Genomic DNA, 26422 nt, shown 5'->3' on the forward strand with positions numbered 1-26422 from the left:
GGCAAAATAAAAATTGTCTGTCATCTTATTACATAGAAATAACTTCCTAGTAACTTCTTATATATTTCCTTAGTCTTTGTCTCTAGAAAATATATATTTGCAAAGTTGGGTTTAGTTTAGTGTTCTGATTATTTCACTCAGTATCATATTAGTTCGTTAAATATTTAAAAACACCAATTTAAGTTGATCCCTAATATCACATTTTATGTATGCATCACCATTGATTTATTCCCGTTTGAATCATTGCCCCCTATTAGTAGTATAATCACTGGTAGTCTAATAGTGTGTAACAATTGATATCATTAAATTTTAAGCCAGTTTGACAGTTTAAAAACATTATCTTGTTCTATGCATTGTTTTTAATCTTAAGTATTAACATTGTACAGTTTTAGGTCATTTATTATTTTATGTTTGATAAAGATTAAATGATCAATTCCCAGCACCAAAAAAAAAAAAAAAATCTGCTACTGTTTGGGGCTGGGGATGTGGCTCAAGTGGTAGTGCGCTCGCCTGGCATGCGTGCGGCCCGGGTTCGGTCCTCAGCATCACTTACAAACAAAGATGTTGTGTCCACCGAAAACTAAAAAATAAATATTTTTAAAAAATTAAATGAATTATGGTACATTTTTCTGATAGCCATTCTTTTCGAAGAGTTATTTCAAAAGTAGAAAAAAAAGTGCTTGATGTTTTGGTAAAAAATAAATAAATAAATAAAACAAAAGACAAAACTATTCCTTTCGAAAGTGTTTTGATATATTTATTTATTCAATCAGCAGACATTTCTTAAATACCTTTCAGTACAAGGTGTTAATTGCTGAAAATAAAAAGAAGAAAAGCAAGCCTTCTGCCTGGGAGGAATTTACAGTTCAGTGCAGGTAACATCTATGTAAATAAGTAAAAATATAACCCAGAAGTGCTAAAATAAAGCTGCATGCAGCATGCTGGGCAAACACAGAGGCAATGTAATGAATTCTGGTCACAGAATGAAGAGAAGACTTCCTGGAAGAGTTGACATTTGAGCTGGTCCTGGGTTGTTTCACTGGAGAAGGCAGCAAGGGCATTTAAGGTTGAGGGGTAGTGTAATCAGAGCCCAAGGGGACTGAGAGCATGTGTTATGTTTGAGGAAAGCAAATGTTCCAGAGGGGTTGGTGTGTAACATGATGGATGGGCGGGCGAGTGTAGTTTTGCAGGAACAAGGCTGAGTGCAACCAGAGCAAGTGAGCCTAGAACAGGCATTGGAGCATGTGCCGCCTCCATGCTCAGTTTCCTGTCACACATCTCAGTTTGTTCAGTTCTCCTACAGTCTTGTGAACTGTCCATATCCCATTCACAAGTAGAATAGAAGCTCAGGAAACCCAGAAGGTTCCCCCAGACAATGTGTACAAGAGGCAGGCCAAAACAACCCAAAGCTTGAAGTCCATGCTTGCTTTCCACTATTCCAGATTGAGATAAGATTCTAGAAAACCCTGGGAACTGTCAAGGTTTTTGGACTATTTTTTATATATTTCTGTTTGTTTTTTGACAAGTGCTGTTATTTGACTTGTGAAGATGCCTCTAGTGGCAGAGTGAAGAATGAGTTGGAAAAAGATGCTACAGGAAGAAAGACAGAATAGATGGCCACAGAAATGCAAGCAGGACATGGAGAACCTGATCTAGGCAGTTGCAATGGAAGTGGAAAGGAGAGGAGAGATGAAAGAGACTCAGGAAATGTAAGCTCTGAGCCTACTGAGGCACACAGTATTGGGAAGTTAGTATTGTGCACAGTATTGTGCATTAGTATTCTCAGCCTTTTAAAAATCACAAACTCTTAAAGAGTATTTTTGAAGCATGTATCTACTACACGAGTTTTAATATTTTAGCTTCCTTTCCAGTGAATTTTCATGTGCATGCCACTTTAGAGACTAGAATCAATTCAAAGTAATGAAGAGAGTTAGCAAGAGGAAAGTGTAGAAGAAAGAAAAGGAGAGTTTGGTTTGGGATATACTGAATTTTAAGATTTGAAAATACTTTATACAAAAGTTGGAAATAGTATTAAGGATTTTAAGAAATAAAATGACCTCAGGCTTATGTTCTAGATGAAGTTCAACTTTATTCTCAGTAGACTCCAGTAGTTTTTTTTTTTTTTTCCCCCAGTTCTACTTTCTCCATATGGATATTATGGATTAAAAATTCAGGAGACTCTTTGTTATTTTTAGCTATCTATGTTTAATTGTTTGAGTGTTTTATCATTTGATTCTCAACCAAATATTTATAGATTTTTAATAGTGTTATTCTTGGTGGTCTAATTTAAAATAGATCTGGCCAAGGATATACGTAGCTCAGTAATGGAGTGCTTGCCTAAGGTGCACAAAGCTCTGAGTTCAGTCCTCAACACCATACAAAACAAAACAAAACAAAATGCTCCAGGTGGAAGCTCTTTTGAAGACCTTATAGAATGTATTACATTGACCTGTTCATACTTTTGCAGAACTGTCAGAATTATCAAGCCTAAGTGTGTCTTCCAGGCAAAGAGCTTTATCCAAACATCAGAAAGTCTTTACTAATGGCTGATGGTTTCCAATAACTTTCTTAAAAATATAATTCTCCTTTCCTGCTGGCTAATTCTCCATTATTGAGTTAATACCTGTAAATTAGAATCCTTTCAATTTTATAAGTCACTTCAGTTATATAATTAAAGGTGCAAATCCTGATTGGTGTTTTGGTTGATTTTAATTAAGGAGATTACTTTTTAAATCATCCACCAACCAAATTTTTTTATCATTGATATTCAAAGCATGTTTCCCCTTGAGGAAGTGTGAGTGGGAAGCAGCTGTAGTTTTCTGAGTTGTGAAATCCTACTAGCTTTCCTCCTTTAGTCTATTTTCTGTTCATCATCAGTATCAGTCTCCTCAATGGATCTTTGTTGAATATCCTCTAAGTAGTAGTCCTGTTACAGACTGCTAGATGCTGATGTGGGAACTATCTTTTTTATAGTGAATGGATAAAAGGTGCAAAGGAAGTTACCAGTCCAGGTCAGGTTCACAAATAAATTGTTGGTGCAAAAGGACAAAATAGGTTTGCAAAACAAGCACCTAAAGGGGCAAAAAAATAAAAATAAAAATAAAAATAGAAAATCCAAGTGGATGGTTTCCAGGATCTTGCCCCTGTCTTTCTTGGACAGCAGGGGGCAGCAGCACAAGATACTTGTTCAAGCAAAGGGATCAGGGTTATCTGGCTCCTTACTAAGCTCTGTATAAAGTAGATGAGCTGCCTTGGATCAACAGTAAAATTTTGAGACTTCAAAATAGAAAATTAAGACTGTGAATAACATCATAATATGTTGGTAGTTGATTAAAAATTACAGTATCTGATTTTATATTTAATATTTTATCTTGGTCTTTTACTTTTTTAAGGCTTTATTTTATAAAATTTTTGAGAGGACAAATACTTAGACCTATTAACCATAGAACAAACTTTATCATGTCAGGATGGAGGCATTAATTATATAGTATAAAAAGAAAATACGTTTATAGTTGTTTTATAGGTAGTCAAAGGATGATCTAATCTACAGGAAGTACTGTGCCCATAATAAAGACTCAGTAAATGTGAATGGCTGCTGACATTCTTTAAGACAATGACTTACTTCTCTGATTGCTAGTGAGTTCACAGTCTATTGCTGCTATGGATTTGGCCAGTGTAAAATAGAACAATATATTGCAAGAGCAAAGTGATTAAAGCATCTGAACATCTTTGTTCTAGTTCTGCCACTGTAAGGTTCATAAGTCATCAGAGACCAGTTGCTTTGAAAAGCCTTTCATCCCTGCCTAGAACAGAATTTGTTTCCCTGTGTGTCCCCTCAGTACTCTGCTCATGCTCATCACATTGCTTTTGCACTCTGCAAGTCACTACCCACTACAGATAAAGAAATCTATATAAGCAGTTGTGACTAGCATTTCATGAAAAAAGGAAGAGTACCGAATAGGGCATATTAGCAGAGACCAGTGTGTGTCATAAAGGAATAGTGTTTCACAAAACATTTGTTTCACTTAAACACATATTTTTATATATTGGGGTGTAATGTAATTGTATTTTTATAGCAGGTCACAACAAAAGAAATTTTGAAAAAAACTTTATTGTGGCACAGGTCACATTAGATCATGGTTTGTCACATTATAAATGAGTTCCCTTTATTATACTCTGCACCTCTTAGTAGGAGGAACCACATTTCTTTCTAACACCTAGGACAGATCTGCCTAGCACACAGTAGCTGTTCAGTAAAGTGGAATGAATGAACGATTGATATGAAGATCATTTAATTCCTCTGAACCAATCTTTCTTTTTCACAGATTTGAATGTCACCATTGTATTGGTATTATGAGGGTTAGCTGAGATCAGGAACAGGAACCTCCTGCTCTGTGCAGTGCTCTGTGTGCAATGGACATAATCAGGATTATTGTCTGGCATGATTGTTGTTATTGTTGAAAAAATAAGCCTCAGGAACTCTGAAAATCTTAGTGTTTTAAGGATGATACATTTATTTCAGGCTATTACTAGTACTGTGATATTTCTTTTTAGGTATGGAGTTAGAAGGTAACCTTGACATATTATATTATGGAAGATTTCAAGTGTATACAAAATAGGCAAGATGGAGTGTGGATGTCTGTGTGCTCCCCCCAGCTTCAACTGTCAGCCACTCATGGCCAATTTGGTTTCATCTACATCCTCTCTGACCTCCTCTTTCTCATATTATTATTATTAAAGCAGAGAGATTTCTTCTTCCTCTACAACCTCACACTCCATTCAAGAACTGTAGGTAAAAGCATTCTTAATGTTCTTTTAAAAACTTAGTCATAAGTACTAGAAAGGATAGCTTAGTAGTTTAGAGTAAAGGACTGTTGTGTGAATGAGTTATTCTCTGACAGGAACTACCAGGTAAATGAGATTTTATTTCTCAAGATTTTCATGTGATGGTGACCAACTACATTGCAAAAGAATGGTCACATTCCAGGGCCATAACCAGTTCTGGAGCCTTAGTTGTGCAATCCCCAGCCCTGTCATCTACCAGGATGTGACCTTTTGGAAAAAGAAGGGGTCTGCATGTGGCAGGTCTCGATTTTTGTGTTCTGTCATGTGATCACCTACAGACCTTTTGACTTGTGGGAATTCTATAATATTGTAATAAGATTTAAGATTCCATCCTAGGGTTGTAGAGTGCATTTTGCAAGTCAGAATCTACTTATAAGCAAAGAATTTTAAAAGCACAGGAAATCAGAACCACTTGGGGAATTAATAATTATTATTATTTTTAGTTTTCATAATTTTACAATTCTGGCTCTCATGTGGTAAAAACACCCCAAAAAATAACACTAAAGATGTTAAAAACTATCGGTTATTTTTATTTATGTAGACTTTTTCTTCCTTTAAGTCATTTGGAGTTTTTAAATTTTCAACAAGCAATCACAAAGTTTTGCCCATTGCATTAAATAGGTAGTGATTTTGCATGCTAAATTTTAAGATTTTTAGGTATTCTTTTTTAAAATATATTTTTTAGTTGTCTATGGACCTTTTTTATTTTATTTCATTTTTTTATTAATGTGTGTTGCTGAAAATTAAACCCAGTGCCTTACACATGCTAGGCAAGTGCTCTACCACTTAAGTCACAACTCCAGCCCAGATTTTTAGGTATTCTTGACATGTTTTTCCAAAAACAAAATCAGTATAAATGCCCTTTTATTTTTAAAATCTCAACCCGTCTTTGTACTAATGCAATTTGATTGGTCTTCACCCAAGTGATGAAAAGTGGGGAGGGTTATATGTTGGGACTAACAGAGGTGATAAGATTGTCATGACTCCAGATACACTGTAGATCACAAATATGGGTTGGCTCTGTCAGAGATATCACCTTTCCATCATTTCCCTATGGGAAACCTAGAAGTCTTTGCCTTTTCCTCTTTCATGCCCTGCATGCAATAAGTAGAGCCTTATTGATTACTTATTTAGAAAAATCTCTTGGCTTCATCTTTTCTGTTCCTGCAACCAGGGTATCAGTTCTTTTTTTGCTTAGTTTTGTTACTGTTTTTTGTGATCCCCCTGCACCCTCCCATCTCCCGCCATGTGTGATACTGGGGATTGAACCCAGGGCCTTGAACATGCTAGGCAAACACTGAGCTGTATCTCCAGCTGTTTAAATTCTGTATTGAAACAGGGCCTTGCTGAGTTGCCCAGGTTGGCCTCCAACTTGTGATCCTTCTGCCTCAGCCTTCTGAGTAGCTGGAATTACAGACCATCCTGTGAGGTCAGACAGTGTCTGCATTTTTTACATTGTGAGAACTGGGCAAGCTCTCTCAAGTGTGTTATGCAGTTGAGGGATCTTGCTCTGAGCCTTTCCTCCCCTGTGGTACAAGATTATCAAGGTAATCTCCCCAAAATATACTTTTTAATATAACTCACTTAACAAAGCCTATAATTACTGACAAGTTACCAGGGATTTTCACATGTTATATCTCGTCCTACACAAACTACTCCATAAGGTTCATATTACCTCATGTACTTCCTTGTGAAATGACCTGTCATGACTTCTATTTCCCATTAAACCAGTGATTAAACTCTTAATATTGATAGGCTTTCATATTTTATGCTATAACTCTGTTTTGGCCATTTAATCATCTTTCTTCCATGAGAACTGGACTTAGTCTGAGCCAGATATTCTTCCTTAAGGTCTTTTTTGGGTATCGATTTCATTCCTTGCCTGATTTCTACTCAAAATATCACTCTTGTTCACCCACCCCAGTCCCCCACCCATACTGCACTCTCATTTCAACTTAATGTATTTTCCTGTGAATGTAAATTTGTTTTTCCTAATTTTAAAGTTATATATTTGTTGTAAAAAATATTATGTAGAATATTTGAAAGTGAAAAGATAGCTCTGCTGACTTCCCAGTTCTAGTCCATCTATGTGTCTTAAAATAACTCCTTTATGCATAAACAAAAGTATGCATAGGGCCTGGGGCTGGGGCTATGGCTCAGCGGTAGCACACTGGCCTGGCATGTGTGAGATACTGGGTTAGTTTCTCAGCACTGCATGTAAATAAATAAAAAATAAAGGTCTAACAACAACTAAAAAAATTTTTTTAAAATATGCATTGGCATGTGTATCATGCGCATATTCATTTACATACACAGGAGGCACAGGCACAGATGGAGAGATGGATATGTAGATATGTGTTTTATACAAACATACCATTCTACAACTTTCTTTTTTCAGTTGACAATACATCAGAAATCAGTGTGAATATGTTATTGCACTTAAACTGTATCTTTATTGCCCTAGACTGTCCCATGTTAAATTGTTTTATGCATATACATCTTCTCTGTCTTCAAAAAGAAAATGGAAACTCTTTAAGGAAAAGAGTAACTTCCTATTCATTCTCTTTTCCATTTCTTTATTCTTTACTCTGTTTCTTTATTGTAATTCTCTATTTATACTGTGGAAAATCAAAGATGTTTGTTTCTTAATATCACTAAGGAGTTAAATTAAGTAGATAAGAATTCTCATTTATTACTATAACTCTAAAGCAAGGAAGAAATTGAGAAGTGATACAGATATTCTCTGGAAATATGGCAGTGAGGTGATTTGAACAATCTTCTTGCTGAAAATCATTGAAACTATTGACGATATAAGAAAATATCCACAGGGCAGCATGGCAGTTTCATCTTCTCTGTCTCTCTCACTCCCAGCCCACAGCCCTCCCCACTTGGGTGAAGGAGGGCAACCTTCTTCTATTAGTACAAAGATAGCTTGGAATTTTAAAAATAAAAATACATTAAACATTCATTTCATTTTGGGAAATAACTTCAAGAAAGCATAAAAAGATACAGAATTAAAAACTGAAATCTGAAAGAAAGTGAGCTTCCAGAGAGGCTTTCAGAACCCAAGTGCTTTTGCCCTAGGGCATTTGCCCATCCTGGTAAATGTAAACTTTTTCTTCCTCATAGTAGTTAAACTACAAAGAAAGCTAGGAAATGATTACCATAAATGCAATGATTTGGGGCTGGGAGACAGAGAGTTCCTCAATTTTTCTTTTTATTGACCTGATGGTGGTGATATAAAAGAATTATTTTCTGAACTAAGCATTTGTATTTTGTGTAATCTATTTATAGATTACAACAAATAATTCAATGTAAAAGAAGTTTCCAAATATAAGTATACAGCGTGATTCCATGCATATGTACATATTATATAAATGGTGCATATGTATTTGTATATTATATAAGTAGGCGTATATAAAATGTTGCACATTTATATAATAAATGTAAAAAGCTGTATTTATATTTATTTATAAATGTCTGTTTCATGAACATAGAAAAAAATCTGGATGTACCAAACTTGACTCCATTAGTAAGTGGATGTCATTCTTCAGAGATAAAAAGTGGTATGGAAGGAGAAGGAAGGAACTTACACCTTTATATCCCTTCAGTTAAATTTTAAAATAATCATTATTCTTATATTTCTTTTAGAATCAGATTTTTAAAAAGATATGACTTCTGTCTCTTCCCCTAGATAGTAAAGTACCCCCTCCACCATAAAACAGTACTGTTTGTTTGTTAAATGTATCATTTCTTTACTAGACCATAGACTCTTAAAAGGAATGGTACAGTATTATAGTTATCTTTGTGGGTTTTTGTACCTAGAAGATCCTGGTACAAGGTAGAGGGTCTGTGATACCAGTGAAAAATGAATGAGTAGGTGTCCCTTACAAAGAACAAAAGGCTGTAGGCATCCAGCAGATAAAACATTTTCTTAGAGGCTCTTGTTATACTTTGTAATATTATTTTGTACTGGCACAGCAGTGGGCATAAAGTTGGCACAGTAAATATAGGTTGATTTAAATTTAACCAGCACTTTGTGGAACTGTAGGCCAATGTGGAGCCCACCGTGTGGTGTGTCCTTCTTGATCCCAAAAAGCAGGGAAACGAAAATACCCTCTGAAAATCATTAAGCTGAGAAGTGAATACCTAATAGATTAAAGAAAAGAAATGATGTGATCTTAAGAGATTGAAAGACATCTTGGAACTGGGTGTGGTGGCACACACATGTAATCCAGCTAGGAGGCTGAGACAGGAGGATCAAAAGTTCAGGACCAGCCTGGATAACCTAGCGAGACCTGTCTCAGAATACAATTTTAAGAAAAAGCTGAGGATGTAGCTCAGCGCTGGAGCACTTGTGTGAAGAAGCCCTGGGTTCAATTCCCCATACCATGGAACACACACATACACACACCCATTGGGCAGTAAGATTTGACTATAACCTAGTTGAAGATATTGGCGTCTTATACACACGTGTGCACACACGTGTGCATGCACACCTACCTTGAGTAGTAAGATTTGACTATTGAGGGTATTGACATCTTAAACACACACACACACACACACACACACACACACACACACACACACACTTTTCATCCAAAGAGTGCTTTCTCTGCAATCAAAGAAAAACAAAAGCTTTTCTAATATAAATTGTATGGTATCAAACAAAGCACTGTCAGACCAACACTACCCACCAGGTCAAGGCCAGCATCCTGTGTGCCTGGCAAACAGACAGTCCTGTTCTAGAGAACTGCAGAGGCTCTTGCCACATTTCTCTGGGATTCTTCTCATTTATTGCACTAGCTCTGCCTCTGTGTGCACCCAGCTTCCCCAGATTTCCTCATATCATTTGCTTCCCAAGGAGGTATTCCACTATCAGGCTGACATAGATGTTGTGTGCTATGAATTAATAAAGTCATCTTTTTTTTAAATATATCAGTGTCTTTGTGAGTTTTGTTAGCATGAGTCTGCATTCCTGAGTCCAGTCAGTGAGATCGAGTATTAGAGTCTGCAAAGCTCATCAAGGTAAACACTGTCTTGTAGCCATCCATTGGTGTGAACTCTGTACTTCCCAGGTGATGCCTGTCCCCATTGTCACACACCATGCTTCCTGTTCATTCCATAATGCACCAGAATGAGTCTTCCCAGAAGAACATGTTAAGAACTTAATAAGTGCACATTTTGCATAGAGAGTACTAAGTACTATTATCTTGATGACAATAGACCCCTTTCTTTTAGGTGAGTATTATTTGTTTGGTTTTTGCAAATTCTACCCCTACACAGTAAGTGGGATATGTGTTGTAGATGCCACATTCTGAGGATCTCCCATACTCATTGCCAGTCCTGTCTTCACAGCCTCTTCTGGCTCTCATCCCATTGCAGCACTGATCCTGGCATTATACTCAAGTCACTTCCTAACCTGGGTCTCTCTTGCAGCAGTGAAACCTAAAGAAGATGGAAGACACAATGAGTTCGACCAGATTAAGGATAAGGATGCAAGTAGAGCAGGCAATGAACGAGGTTATAGAATTTTTTTCTTCCATTCTCATCTGTCTCTTTTTCCTCAAAACAGTCCCAGTAGTATTTGAAAGAGCCTCAAGTCCTATGCATGTTATAGAAGAAAATAGAACACAGATTCTCTGTAATATATTCAGCTTATCTGTCACGGCACTTAAACCAGATTTCAATAAATCTTTTAACACATCAGTGTCTTTAATACATCAGTGTCTTACCAAGAAAGGTTGACAGTGTAGATAACAGGACAAAACCCTTACAGCTATTAAGTGAATCTCAGATTTTTTTTAAATTGGATATTGTGTAAACTTATTAAAGTGCACTACGAGTATGGGACTTAAACACCATTCCCACCCCCCTCCCTTTCTTTCTTGTTCTTCTGCTGCCTCACAGCTCCAACCATAATAAACAGTCACTAAATTTCACAGGAATTTACCCAGAGCAATCCTGTTTATATACATATTAGATACACACACACACACACACACACATACACATACACACACACACACACATTTGTATGCATAAATATATGATATTTTTAACAGTAGATGAGGTTTTGCAAAAAAAAAAACTTAGATAGGATAAGTAAATATAGACTCTAGAAAAGATTTATTTTTTACAAACTAGGTTTTTAAAACTTGTTTTAACAATCTCACTTTTATTTATTTATATAATTAGAATCCTGCAGCAAATCTTGTATTTACTGAGCTTAACCCAGATTTGCATGAGTTTAAGACCCCATGAGCTTACTAGTGCATATGAATCCCTATGTGTTGCTACAGAACTTTTCTTGTGTACTAATAATGATATGGAGCTGAATTGCTTTGCAAATAATTTAGACCATTCCTGGTTATTAAGATGCTGATTAGCCAGCTCATGAATTTTCTAGGCCCTTTGGCCAAATTTCCAATCCTGTGGCTTTCCTTTGGCCTTGGATGAAATTGATGCTAATGAGGAAGAGGGCCCTGTTTTCCTCATCTAACAGCTAGCAATGTGTACTTCACAAGGAGACGCCTTGGTGCAAGATCAATAGCTTCATAGTAGACTCTACTGTGATGGACACTGGGCTAAGGGCATCCAGACTCTTCAAACAAGCCTGTCACCTCTTCTGAGAGGAAAATCTCAGTACTGTCCTATCTTAGTGGATTAGTAACAGCTTCTTGTGACACAAACTTAGCATTTTTTAAAGCAAACGGAACATTATAGTGTATTATGTGCTGATAGGAGAAATTAAAAAGGTTTTTACAAAAGAAAAAAACCATAATCCCTTACTTCAATAAATGTTAATTAATAGGGAAAGGATGAATATGCTCACCGTTTATAGTACGTTGAACTCTCAAAACTCATATATTTTTTAGAACTTATACTTTCCCATTTTAGCAAGGTGTGTGCTGTGTTGTCCAAATTCCTGCAAGTAGGACAGTACTTAAACTGTACCATAAATAAAGACAGAGGAGTAAGGTGAGCCAGAGAAAGAGTCACCTGAGAGGTAACGAGTGTCTGACCCACTGTGATCCTCCCACCCCTCCGTGCATTGCCCTTTTCTTTGTTTCTTTCCTTCTTTTGAAGGTCATGATGTAGACAGGGCTAGACAGGGATTTTAGACTGTGGGATGGGTCTCTTCTGAAGTTGGGCAGCCTGAGGACAAGCTGCAGGGCAATTTCAGAATTATGCTGTCTTTAGATCTGCATCCTTTGCATCCTTTGCCTTAAAGCCAGCCCTGTGTAAACTGGCTCCGAGGACCTTGTATGGTGGCAGAGTAGGCATAGGTTACTTTCTTTGTTGTCTTTCTAAGGTCCTTTTTCTGACATCTTTTTCTTCAGTATCCTACAGACCTCTGACTCCTTAGATTCTTGTCCCTTTTTGGTAAAATTTTACCACAGAGGCTTGAAATCATTAAACAGATCCCTGTGTGTGTGTGTCTGAAGGTGTTATGTTTTATTTTAGTCAGTTTGTGATCCACTTGGGTCTAGTAGCAGTGATTTTCAAGTTCCTAGAGTATATAACTCAGCGGATGATGGTGACATATCAACTCTGGATGACAGAGCAGACAGATGTCCGAGACCATAGATCTTCAGGCATGAGAAATGGTTCTTTAAGCTGTAAATGCCCCTTTGAGACTTCAGAGTGTCCATGTGGTGGGGAATCACTGTATGAAGAGAGAGGTTCCTGATGAGAGTGTGTTCCTATGTAAGCAACGTTCTGGGGAGGAGTTTGAGAACCTCTGATACAGATGACAGTTGAAGCCAAGAAGTAGATGAGATTATCCAGGGAGCGTACACAGAATGAGAAGAGAGCAGGGCATGAGGGTCAGACCTGGCATAGCTGAAGAGAGAAAAAAAAAAAAACATTGGGTAAACAGGACAGTGTAAAGAAGATAAAGTTGCTCTGCGATGGAGCCAGTGAAGTGAAAGGGAAGAGTACCCTAGGGCAGCCACTGACGGCTGTGCACAGCGTGGTTTAGGCTTGTGGGTCAAGATGATGAGCTGAGCTTACCTGGTAAACTTCACAGGCTCACCCCCACCTCTACCACCCAGCCCCAGTTTCTGAATTTTCTAAATGACTTTAATAGGAAGAAGTTCCTATCACTGCTAGCTAGGAAATGGTCTTGTGCAAACACCTAGCTTCACAGAACTTGGTTCCAGTGAGAACCTGTCATCATGGAGCTCATCTCATGCTAAATGGAGAACTAGTGCCCAGCGCTCACTGATACCCCCTCATCTTGCTTGAGCAAGCTGGTGACCTGGGTGAACTGCAGCACTATTGTGATAGGAAAGGGAGCATATCTTGAAGCTTCTGGAGCCTCTGGCAGTTACCCAAGTGCTAGAGAAGAGATGCCCCTACTCACAGCTCAACGCATACCCATGCAATGGCTCAGAGCTCTGGCTGCCTCTTGGCAAGGTCAGACCAGCTGCAGAAGGGACATTGCTAGCTGGCTGTGGGTCACAGTGGTATATCAGAAAGGAATATTCAAACTATGCTCACATTTTTTTTTCTTTTGCCTGACCCCAAATGATTAAAAAGCCCACAAAATTTTGTCATAATGCTCTCAATTCTCAATATTGGTTATGTGTAGAATCTAAGTGAACAGATGTTACTGGTTTGGGTGAGGAGGTGGAAGTTCAATTAAACAGGGAATGAATTAGAGATTGTATTAGAGGTCAATCCAGAACTCCGTGTATTCCAATTTCTAAATGAAAAATTGAGCACAAGAGAAGCGAAGTCCAACAACAGTAACAGTATTCAGAATGAAAACAAGTATGCAACAAGGAAATCATGACTCTTCATATCAGGGCTATGGGTGACCCCCCAAAATTTTAAAACATTTGATATGTGAATTGTATCTTAGTAAAGATGTTAATAATTATGAAAGAATCACTCAAATGTGTTCTAACAAAATTGTTCTGTTTCAAAGATAAAGAAATCATAAGCATTCATCTATGTGAGGGTGGAATAGGGTAGAGTGAGGGAGGGAATGATTATCTAAAAGGAAAAAGAATGAATTTGTATCCAGTTACCTAATGCTACTACAGACTAAAAATAGCTGAATATCACCAGAAACATTAGAGGGGGAAAGGGTTATACTAGTATTTTACCTCAGTCAACTGAGGTATCTTTTCTTGAAAGGGCAACATAAAGATCATCATTGACCTTAAAAGATGCACAGAATACCCCAATTATGTGTATTTCCCCTGGAAAAAAAATATGTATGTATATATGCAAAGGCATGTTGGAGCCAACCAAGTAATTAATCAGAATAAAAAAAGTCTTTTTTTTTTTTAAGTGGCATAGAATGTACTATGAATAGCAGTTATTACCATTGTGGCAAGCAATAATGCTAATGACCAATGATTCCTCAAAAAAGAATGATATAGCAGTCCAGTAGTAGGGATCAGTAGTTACAAGGTGTTGTTTCTCAACAGCTGGGCAGGAAGATGAAGACAAGACTGCAAGGAGACTCCCAGAATACTTTTTGGTTATTGGCATCAATGAACTTAGGATAAAGAAAGTTTAAAGTTTAGTAGCAGCAATGTAAAAATAGGATGAACTTCTCAAGGTACTCATCTTTGTTAGCTAAAGAGATAAGTGGAAAAACTTCTCAATATATTGGGGGACTACTTATTCAGTGTGTCTAAGAGAGTGGGAAGAAAACTTTTTAATCAGTATTGTCAAGGGGTGGGAAAAGAGAAATCATTTGGAAGTATAATCCAGAATACAATTTAAAATTAAAACCAAGCATATTTATCACTGCACAGTGTCTACCATGTTTTCTCTCTTTTTTAAAATATTTATTTCTTAGTTTTAGGTAGACACAATATGTTTATTTTATTTTTATATGGTGTTGAGGATCGAGCCCAGTGCCCCGTGCACCAGGCAAGCCACATCCCTAGCCCACCATGTTCTCTTAATTCTATCTGTTAAAAGATAGAATTCTAATTGTTTTTTAGTATGACCATAATATGATCTAGAGGCATATGTTTTAAAAGAATAGTAATAATTGAAAGATTGAAAATATATCTCAGCCAGGGTGTGATGGTGCACACCTGTAATCCTGGAGGCTTGGGAGGCTGAGGCAGGAGGATCACAATTTAGCAGAGCCCTAAGCAACTTGGCAAGACCCTGTTTTGAAATAAGAACTGAGAAGGCTGGGATGTGACTCAGTGGTTAAGCAGTCCCTGGTACCAAAAACGAAAAAAGAAAATAATATCTCAGACAACAGAAAATGGGAAAAGTTGGAGTGCTACTCTTACTAAAGAATTTTAGGCAACAGTATACCAGATTTCAAGTATTTAATACAGAATTGTTAGCTATAGTCAAATTACTATATTACAACCAAATTCTGTATTTTTTTCATTTTCTTAAAAGTTAAGAGTACATTATTCTTTTAAAACTACTTATAGGAAATCTTAATTAAATATTAGCAAATAAAATCTGGCAACATATTGAAAGAATTGCAAACATGATCAGTTAAGATTTGTCTGCTAACACAGTATTCCTTCATCACTAGAAAATCCCTAGTAATCACATTAAGAGATCTATAGGACACCCTTTTCAGTCATTAATTGCTGTGAGCCAAAGCATTGTTGCTCTGGGGGCTGGTGAGCCAGCAGGGAGCCAAAGTGATGGTAATTTTCTCTGTGAAACCTAAGTACCATTGTAATAATAAGTTCATAAGATGTTGTGTGCAGCATTTTCAAATCATTGAGAAAAAGTTGATGAATTAAATAAAAATTCTTGAAGTCATTTGTTAGATGTTTTAATAAAAATATATTTTATATTTAGGTATTTTCTAGAGGAATTGAAGATTTTAATGTTAAAAATTCAAAGCAAACTACAAGAAGAAACAATCTGTGGATACTCATGTTACTTTAATGTTTCCTTAGACCTTTCACTCATGTCAAAAGAACATGTGCTTGTAAAGATTTATGCACTGATGGATAGTGTTGAGACAATAAGGACAAAAGGAACTGCAATCATTTGGCAGAGCTTAACATGTTTGCAGAATTTATTTGAAGGTTTTATATACGAAGAACTGAAACTAAAGGGATAGAGCTCAATATCATAACTTGTTATAAGTTTTTACAGCTGAAGTCCAATATATTAATAAGACTCACTATCATTCTTCAGGTGCATCCAGATATTCTGTGCTTTACATGTGTTACCCCTGTAGTACTGAAAAACCCGAGGAGGTAGGTACAGATAGTATTTTACAGGAAAGAATGGAGACACAAAAGGATCTAGTAACTTGCCCTCCAGCACCCAGCAGGTAATTAGCAGAACCAGGATTCAGACACAGTCTGGTGCCAGAGCCTACTTTCCTAACCATTGTGCTATCCCAGCTGCGTCTCAAAAAACAGTCTTCTGAGATAATCAGGGAGGGGAGAAATTTAACTGAAGTTTATGTTTGGGCCGTCACTTCCAACTTCACAGTGAAAATCCTCTTTCCTCCTTTTCTTACCTAGCTGCAACCTTTGCCAGCAGATCTTCATGGGAAGGATTTAGAACTCAAGTTCATTGAGTTGACAAAATAACTTCCAGAAAATCATTTTGAAAAATTTTTGAGTAAAACATTTCCCTGTTTACTCCAAAACAAGTCAAGGGACTTTGAATGCCACCTGCTCCTGTCATAAGCTTTCATTTGCAAGGCTGATTTCCTCCATTTTCTGCTGTGAAAGCAAAGCAGTATGATCTGCTGGCCCACATTGAGCTCTCCTCCACACCATTCACTGGTCAGAGAGCAAAAGTCTCAACTGGGACTCCTTGCTTGTGTTGGTAGCACATGATCAACATTTTTAAGCAAAAAAAAAAAAAATCCACATTCTTACATTGCTTTAATATCTTAAGGTTGGGTTGGTTTTTTGTTTGTTTTAAGTTTCAAACATTGAAGTCAGGCCTAAGATTTTTAATTTTCTGTAAGATGGCATGGACATTTTAAAACATTGTGAGTCACAGTGGTACACACCTATAATTGAAGCAACTCCTGAGGCTGAGGTAGGAGGAGTCCAAGTTCATGGCCAGCCTGGGCAACTTAGTGAGAGATTAAGATAAAAAATAAAAAGGCTGAGGATGTAGCACAGTGGTAGAGCACCATTGGATTCAATCCCTAGTACCACAAAAATGAACAAACAAAGATTGAGAAATAACTATTTTATATGTATGCTTTTGGGTATGAAAGTATAAAGATGGTCAGAATCTAATTTTTTAAAAACCATCATGCCCTTCTTTATCTTCTCAGATGTTTCTGGCCTTATTGGTTTTACTTTAATCCAAAAAAGACTGAGATGCTGTCACAGTCTAATAAGGTTAATGTATCCCTATTGATTAAATAGCTGCAGAAATGTTCACAGCTATAAAAAGGTTATTATATCTTTAATGTAACTAAACATTTATTAATTTAAAAACCCACTTTTACTTCTTTCCCTTTTATTCTTATGAAGTGAGATTTGTTTTCATATCATTGTAACTGTAATTTCTTCTTGTTTTCATCTATTTTGTCCTGTGTCCTCCAACCATTTCTTAGTTTTTATATTTCACTTATTTGTTTTGCAGTACTAGGGATATAAGCCAGGTACTTCGCACATTCTAGGCAAGTGCTCTTCTACTAAGCTATACCCCCAGCCCTTGTTTTTATATTTTATATTTGAAAACCCTGATCTTCAAATATGATGTTTATGTTGACAGTCTATTACAATTTTAATTTTAGCATAAATATTAGCTTACACAATCTAAATGTTTATGAGGTAACAGTAAAAAACAGCATGTATAATAAGGTTCATCTTTATAAAATAGATTTTAATTTATGATGTACCATATGGGAAATAATCTAGCAGAATATATATGCAGCTATCATAGCAGGATTACAAGTGATTTGAAATAGTATTTATATGTTCAAAGTTTGTAGAGTAAAAACATATTGTTTTCATAATAAGGGAGTAAGATGAATGATCAGCTACAGGACAAAGTAGACTGATATCGATAGCTCCATTTTAGAAAGTGAAATGTGGAGGCAGAAAGACAGGGGTGGGGGAGTCAGAATTCTCAATAACACAAAATGCCCAGAAATGAACTAAAGAACTATGTAAATCTTTTCAAAAAGAAAACATGTTTCTGAGACACATGGGATGGGGATACTACTTGAAACAACAGAAACTGATGTCATAGGCCACTGTGATTTTAAATGGAAAAGACTTTTGTATATATTCAGCTGCTAATATGTTAATGCAAAAGACAGTAAAGTTAGTTTGTAAACTACGTAAGACAAGGTATTTCTTCCAGTAGCATCAGAATTTGGTGACTGAGTACATAAGGAATTTGAGTGAGAGGTAGATGTACTGATATTTCTGAATTTTCAACTTAAGTGCTTGGGCAGAAGAGGATCTCATTAATTAATGATAGCAGAAATGGCAATCATTAATTGAATGCTTAGTATGCTTCAGTCAACTTGATAATTACTTTCATAGATAGCTGATTTAATATCTTTACCACCATCAGAGGCTATCTTTATTAACACCACTTTTTAGATAAAAGAAACTGAGGCTTTTTAAGCAAAGTTAAAAGAGTGATCCAAGGGCCAACAGGAGGCCAAGTTTCAGAGCTGGATTGGAACTTAGACCTATCATCTCAAGTCTTTTTTCTCAACACTTACACTGTACTATGTTGCACCAAAGGTGATGGACCCCTAAAGGGGAAAGGACTTACAGTTAGGCTTTTTAACATGCTGAATTTAAGAGATTTTAACGCTGTCAATTTGGAGGTAAACCTATCAAAGATGGTCTGGAGTCTAGAGAAAGAGTCAGCTGAAAAGTGTCCTGAGGGATGCCATTAGGAGATGGCTGAAGTGTTGCAAATAGAGCAGAGTGCCCAGGGGCAGGAGTACTCAGCGTGCAGGGCAGATCCGATGGTGGGTGCACCTGCTTTTAAGAAGCTAATGTATGAGACTGGGAAAGGATGGTTCAAAGTAGAAGGAGGAGCAGACAGGCAAAATTACATGCATGGTATTTCATTAGCTTAACAACATGATTTTCTCATATTTGAATATCTCTAAAATTCGTGTTTATCAAGGAGATCATAAATGGCAGCACTGTTTTTCTTATTAGTGCATAAAACAATGGGGCATCTTAGAAATGAAGGAATGTTTGAATCTGGCAGTTGACAGCTTAAAAATCAATCATGCTTATCTATTTCTAAATTATTTTATAATGAAAGCACATGTTTAACTTTTATAGTCTATTTAAGCAGTACATAGAATAGATTAAATCAATAGGTACATGATAAGTGGGCAGTTGAAGAGTTAAGAATTCAAATTATAGAGCAAAGCCAGAGCCATTCAAATCCTGCTCACCTACCAGTTGTGTTTCTGGGTCGAATCTTCTTAACCTTGATTTGTTTTTCCTGTAGAACATGGATTAATAAGACCTATGTTTTAAGATTGCTGTAAGGATTAAATGAGATAGTACATGTAAATTACTTCGCACTGTGCCTCGGAAATGGCAAGCTCTCAGTGCTAGCTATTATTACATTCTATATTGATATTTCAGATAGGAAATAGTACCTTCCCACTTCAAGGTACTGCCATCCTCTTCAGCTAAAGCTAGCTTATATCTAAAATACTATAGGCAAATATGATGGGAGCTTTTGTACATTTAGCCAGCTTTATGTTGCCTTTCTTGAAGGATGTTGAGCTGTGTTAATTGCTGGAGAATTTAAATTAGTAGGTATACACAGATTCTGAACTTCGTCATGCTTAGCCCAAAGCATGGATCATGCTAGAGCCATAACAAAGTACTACTAGTTGATAACATTTAACCCTGAAAGGCAGGCTTTCTTTTAGCTCTGAGCAAAAAAGATGCAATCTTTGTGGATGGATGTTTGGGGAATTCCTGCAGTATCTCTCATAGATTATGAGGGTTTTTTTTTTTTTAATTTGATTTTGTTTTGTTTTGTTTTACTTTCTACTTCAACTCTGATCTATTCCAGGGAAGTTCGTAGTTGCTCAGATGCTATACTAGATGAGAAGTAGCAGTTGCATAAACACTGGGTAGGGAGTGCAGATAAAGTTATAAAGATCCCACTTGCTGTGTCTTACAACACCATCATCTCATGTGACTTATCTTTATTATGGAATTGCTAAATTAGTAGTGTGCCTTTCCTCCAGAAAGGGTGAGATGAAGTCATATAGACAGTCTGATTCACAAGATAATTATTATTCCATTTCTAAATGTTCCACTGTGCAAGAAGAATTCTTAGAAAAGCAAGTTTTTTCTTCTGGGGAAAATGGATTTTACTTTGACTTGGTAAAATGCTACCATGTACTTGGTTAATTTACAGTTCTCACTTTTTTTTTTTTTTTTTTAATTCAAAGCCCTTATACCTCCTGTGAGATTACCTGTGGTTGAGAAGCTCCTCATAAAGCCTACAAGAGAATGAGTGGTTCTCTCAGTGCGTATTTCTAAAGGCTGTAACTAGGCATGTCTCCTAATTCTGCAGACTGATTTATAAATTTTTTGTTCCATCAAAATTCACCTTTTAGGATTAGGCCTTATCCTTATGGGTATCAAATTATCTGACTTCCTTTGACTTTATTAATTACATTTAATAATTTGAATTCTAAAACCCCTATTGTTCACATCTGTGTTTCATTCTACTGCTTTTGAAGATGTATAAAAACAAAGGTCTTATGCATCCTTTCATATCCTGTTTAATGGCTGGATGCATGTCAGTGCATAGGATTTGAGTCATTAGTGTGCCACAGGACACTTCATGAAGACATGGGGTGCGTCATCAAATAATTAAATTATAGCAATAGCTGTAAATTGGACCCAGTTTGCATAAGTCAATAATGCTCCCTTTTACAAGCAAGAAAATTAAGAATGTTCATTCAGATTCTGTGGTTTAATTAGCTCTGACTTGCTAAAAGGAAGAAATTGAGGAAGTAAAGGCATGTAACTTCCCCATGTGTGGCAAATCCTGAATCATTGCCATTTTTATATAACTGATCCCCATGATCTTTGCTATATTCTTTTGTTTATGTACCTCAGTTTCTCTTGGTAAAACGAAGGACTGTAATTTGATTAGCTCATAAATTCCTCCCATTTCTAAAATGCCTTGAGACTTTAAGCCTAATTTCCTTTGAGTCTTAAATCCTCTCGCTAATTGATGTGGCTGAGCTGTCTGGAATGAGCCTTCTTGGTCCAAGTGACTGAGACCGTGAAGTTTTTTGAATGCAGTTTGATTCAGGAATGAATCTGTTCATTCAGCAGACCATGCTTTCAGCTGCTCCTAAAAGAGCTCGCAGTCTCATAGAGGATTGTGGTAGTTTGAAAACATGGCCCCCACTTTTTTTAACATTCCTCCCATCAAAAGATGAGGCTCTGCCTCCTCCCCTGGGTTTTTCCCTATAACCTGCTAGTAGCACAGAGCAGAAGTGAGACGATGTATCAGTTTTGGGGCCCAAGCCTTAAGACACTAGCAGCTTCTACTTCCTATCCTCTGGGACCCAGCAGCCATGGTGCCTAGGCTGCCCTATGGAAACGCCTGGGCAGAGAGGAACCTGCAATGAGCACCAGCATGTCAGAGTGAGAATGAGCCATCTCAGAATCAGATTGCAGACTCATGAATAAAATAATTGACCATTGAGCCATAGAGTTTAGGAGTGATTTATTGGTAGGAACAGGGAGGTAGACACAAACAATTTGAAGCAGTGTAGAATTACAGTGACAGTGCTATGTACTGCATATCACGTGAACACCGAGAGACACCTAATCCTTTCTTTGTTATCAAGGAAGACTTCCTTCATGAGGTGACAGCCCAACTGAGTTTTAAATGACTAAAGGTTAATCAGGTGTGTCAGGGGAAGTGTTCTGGGCAGAGGGAACAACTGTGTAGCCAGAAATAGAAAGGTAGGAAGCGCCTCGTATGCCTGAGGAGCCCATGAACACTCAGGTGTTGCTGGAGCAGGAAGCATGGGGAGGATGTAGCCAGAGGAATTGACGAAAGTTGCACCATGGAGGCCTTACATGCCAGGAGAAGGCATGCTGTATAGACAGTTTGGCATTTTTTATTGTTATGTTATATATAGCACTAGAACAATCTAATCAGGTTTGTTTTAGGCAGATCCTCATTGACAGGAAGTTGGATTCAAAGGTATTAAGGCTAGAAGCAAAAACAGCAATTAAGTAGCCATCGAAGGCCATTGAAGGTAGCCACTGGTGGCCAATGCCACCACAGCAGAGAGGGAGAATCTGAGAAGGAGTATGATGGGTGACAAAGCCGGCGAGTTCAGCAGTGACATACATGTTAGCTTTGAGCAGTCTGTGTTGTGTAGGTAGTGAGGCAAATGGGAACATAAGTCAGAAATCAAAGGAAATTTCAACTGCAAAAAATAAAGATTTGGCAAGCAAGGTCACAAAGGTGGTAGTTGAAAATATTAATGGACAAGCTCACCCAGGAGAAGAATGTTCAATGAGAAGAAGAGGCCCGAGGATGAAATTCTGGGAGTACCCTGACATTTAAAACATGGCTAAAGGGAAGGGAACCTAAAGAAAGATGGAATGATGATCTGAAAAGTTGAAAGAATACCAAAGAGGAGCTATCTCAGGCAAGAGCTTTGAGGAGAGGTGAGCTCCTGTGTCAAATAAGGACAATTGAGAGAGGTCATTTAGATGCTGCCAGCCTGGCTGGGCAAAGCAGATGTCAATAGATACATGAATGAAAGCAGGGAAGCAGGCACAGTGAAAGAGACAAGGGACAAAAGAGCAGCTCAGTGATTGTTTGGGGGAGATGGAAAATGGATATGTACTTTTTTGACCCAAGAGCTCATGCCATTTAAAGGAAAGAGATTAAAAACAAAAGAATGAAGTTTGACCCATGAAGTAATGTCTAACTGGAATGAGAAGGGCAGAGGGTCAAGGGCTGTCTTTCAAGCTTAGAGGAATACAGTAAGGGTAGTTACAAATGTAGTTATAAAATTTATGAGCAGGGTGGAAATTGAAGATCATAGCGTGCACTTGATTTTTTCCTGTGAAATAAGAGACAGACTTGTCCACTCAGAGAAAGGAGTAAAGCAAGGATTAATAGCTGTATTGGAGAGAATGACCAGTTTTAGAATAACCTTTCAAAGAAGGGGAAACAAGGGCCTAATAGGCAAGAAGGGTCGACAGAAACCCAGAAGGCCTGGTTGGTGTTGGAGCCCCCATTTGGGTACTCATAACCATCTGAGACATGCCTGTGTCCAAGAGATATCCTAACCTTTAGCTCACTTCTCCCCTTTCCTGGTCCCATTGGACTAAGTTTGGAAGACAGGATGGATAGCCCCCACAGGGAAGGAATCAGAGTCTGGACAAGAATGAAGTTTTATTTAAGGCAAGAAGATGGGCACTCTGTGTAAAACTGGAGAGCAGTTTGTTTTCTTTGTTTTTAAATAATGAGTAAGAGCTCTAGAAAACAATGAAGAGATCTAGAGAGGAGTCAAGAATGAGAAAAACCACAGGTGAACAAACACAAAAAAGAGGAAGAGGGTAAGGAAGAGACTTCTCATCTAGGAATGACTAGGTTGGGAAGATTGCCTGGAGTTTCTTTAGCATAAGAATTGTGGTTAATACAGCTGTTCAGAGGTCCTCTGGCAGTTTCTGTCCTCTTCATGGAGCTTTGTAAAGAGGATATGACAGTCCTGTGCCTGTCAGTGGTGGGCTTCTTCTGGGCTGCTCATGGGTTTGCACTGGGGTACTTGATTGGGTCTTCCCTAAAATTGTGGAACAACAGGATCTTCCATGCTGGCCTCATGTTATTACAGCCTCTACAAATTTACAGTAATCATCATAAAAATAATAGCTTGTGTTTATATGGGCTTTGTACTTTATAAATTGATACTTTCTATACTTTTGAGGGAAAGATAGGGCAGGTAATGTTATTCTATTTGCAGACCAGAAAGCATGCGTCTCAGGGTTAAGTTCATGCAGCTAGTAAATGAATAAGATACAAATAAGAATCAGATCTTCTGACTCCAATTTCTTAATGCCACACTGTAGTTTTGGAGTTGGAAATGAGACTGAGCTCATGTATTCTAGCCTCTTCTGTCGGGGATGAAACACCTGAGGCCACAGCCTGGCAGAGTGGAAAGAATGGAGATATCACAGGTGGGGTTTTCTGGGAACCCAACTCTGAGGTGGAGGTTAGCCTGCAGAAGTTTATTGGGGAGTGTTCCTGGAATCTGTGGAAGGAAAGGGAAGGGAAGGAAGCAGGGTTGGGCACAGGGAGAACATGAGCTGTGGTAATGTAGCTTTAGCCTATTCTGCAGGGAATTCTGAAGACAGATGACCCTTAAAAGCTAGTCTGCATCCAGGAAATGACACTAGTCCTCTGTGCCCTACCGACCAGCTGGTAGATGCTTGTACATGGTGTCCACACAGGGGACTAGAAGCAGAGGGATTTCTGCCAGCAACACTCCCTTCAGCCTCATTCAAGAGCATATGGGTGGTGCCTCACAGTGTACACCATAGTGAACTTTGGAATAAACTAGATATGGGTTTCAGTCCTGGTTAGCACTGCCACTTCCTGGCAACTCGATAAGTAGCTGTGTTAGACAGACTGTGGACAAGCTTCTTCAAACCTCACGGTCCTTCACTATAAACTAGGAAAAATAAAATGAGAATGAACTTAGCCTTGTTTTACATACTTTTGACATGATATGGTAATTATCCCATTTGGGGGGATGGTTGTTAAGATTCAGTAAGGTAATAAAGTTAACACAGCACCTGTCAGTCTTTAAAAACTTTATTATTACAGTTTTAAAATAAATAATAAATAAATTTTTAAATAAACTGGAATAATATCTAGTTTTTAGTTTTTAAAGGTGTTATATAACATAGGCTACAAAAGATGGTCAAAAAATATTGCACTTAAATTTAAAAAAATGTTCTAGAAAGTTTCCAAAGTCAGTGTCAAAGCAGAGCTGGAATGCATCCTACCACTCTACTTTTGGGCTTGAGTTTCGGATCAGGAAACCTGGGAGGAGATATCTCTGTGATGAGTCAGAGTGTAGTAGAAAGGAGTGGCCCTGAATGTGACTTTACCTGGGAGAGTCTAATTCCGTAGGCTAAGTCAGTGGCATTACTCCAACATGAAATGTGTTCTCTAGAATGGAACCAAGAAGATAAAATTAAGGATGAAATCATCAGAGCAGCATCTTGCTATCAAGACAGCACTTTAGCTAATGGGTAGTTACAATGTGGAACAGGCTACTTTGATCCATTGGGGCTAAATATGGCTAAATATGGCTCTAAGTCTGTGGATGGTGTTTGCTTTCCCACTGGATCTGGATTCTAGTCATGTGGGCTCCCTCAGTTACAAGTACTGAGTCTTGAACCAGGGTTAATTTACTTTCCCTCTCCGGGCCTGAAATTTCTCCATAAAATGAGTGTTTGGATCAAGTGAGTCTCCTCCTCTCCTATCATAATTTTAATTCTTTGATTCTAAGTATTTCCTACAGCAGAGATATTTTAAAGCACAGCATGATTGCATTATACCATTGAGTGAATGTGTTGAATGAAGCATAAGAGAAAAGTGTTCAATGGCTCTGACAAAGAAACCTTTCAATGAAGAAAGGGAGAGAAATCAGTGCTGACTCCCCCAAAGTAGTCCAGTGTCATTACAGAATCATTGCCTATGCCTTTTTTGCATAATTGTCCAAAGTTCATTGTGTAGCATTTAAAAAAAAAAAAAAAACTTAATTTCTTTGTTTATTTTTAGCTGTTAATAGAACTTTATTTATTTATTTACTTACTTATTTATATGTGGTGCTAAGAATCTAACCTCATGCCTCGCACATGCCAGGCAAGTGCGCCGCCACTGAGCCTCAATCCCAGCCCCCATTGTGTAGCATTTTTGATAATCACTATTGTGCTGGGTGCTGTTCAGAGCTCTTCTCTGCAAGCTAAACTTTAGCTTTGTTAAATGTAGGAGGAGAATGGAAAGGAGGTCAAACTCAGAAGGCTGGATATGCTGAAGTGCTTGTTTTCTGTCAGAAAACTGAAGTTAGGTATTCAAATTTAGTCTAGATCCATTATCATAAAGGCTTTACTATTCATTGAAGCATCTGGGTTTTTTTACTTTTTTAATTTGGCTTCTGTGCTCTGTGATACTATTCTCAGGTAATTGGGTTTATGACTTAAGTAGCTTTCAAAATATTGGCAACTGAATTCTCTCTTTGGAGATTCAAAAGACTTTTTGGTTAGTATCTTTAATTCTGTAAATTTAATCAGTATTTTTACACTTTGAAATTTTTCTTGTCCTAAACCATCATACATTTTTACAGAACAAATATTTAATCCTTCAGATTTCATTACCAAGGGATTTTAAAGGTTAGCTTTGAAATAGGTCAGGGGAAAACATCCACTTTGATTTAAAGCTAGTGAGATAAGGAAGTGAAAAATCAGTTTAGAAGCTTTGACAAATATTGGTGAAATCAATTTCATATAATTTTATGAAAGCTCCTGTCTGTACGGCTTAAGTGTATGAGTCACACTGTCCCTTAGTCTGCCATTCATTCATTCATTTGCCA

General features: G+C 37.4%; 1 protein-coding gene across 4 annotated transcripts in view; it reads left to right on the plus strand.

Annotated features, from left to right (window-relative positions):
- The window catches only part of Nsmce2 (NSE2 SUMO ligase component of SMC5/6 complex), a 221129-nt gene that overhangs the window by 110987 nt on the left and 83720 nt on the right, over positions 1 to 26422 (plus strand). The window contains exon 5 of one of the 4 annotated variants that reach the window (XM_076836113.1): positions 10285 to 10368. The exons of 2 other annotated variants lie outside the window; for them this stretch is intronic. In XM_076836113.1, coding sequence (XP_076692228.1) covers positions 10285 to 10368 — 84 coding nt within the window. The remainder of the gene's footprint in view (positions 1 to 10284; positions 10369 to 26422) is intronic. One more of the 4 variants, XM_076836114.1, reaches the window with a different exon arrangement.

This window comes from Callospermophilus lateralis, chromosome 16 (genome assembly GCF_048772815.1).
Source record: "Callospermophilus lateralis isolate mCalLat2 chromosome 16, mCalLat2.hap1, whole genome shotgun sequence".
Lineage (NCBI taxonomy): Eukaryota > Metazoa > Chordata > Mammalia > Rodentia > Sciuridae > Callospermophilus > Callospermophilus lateralis.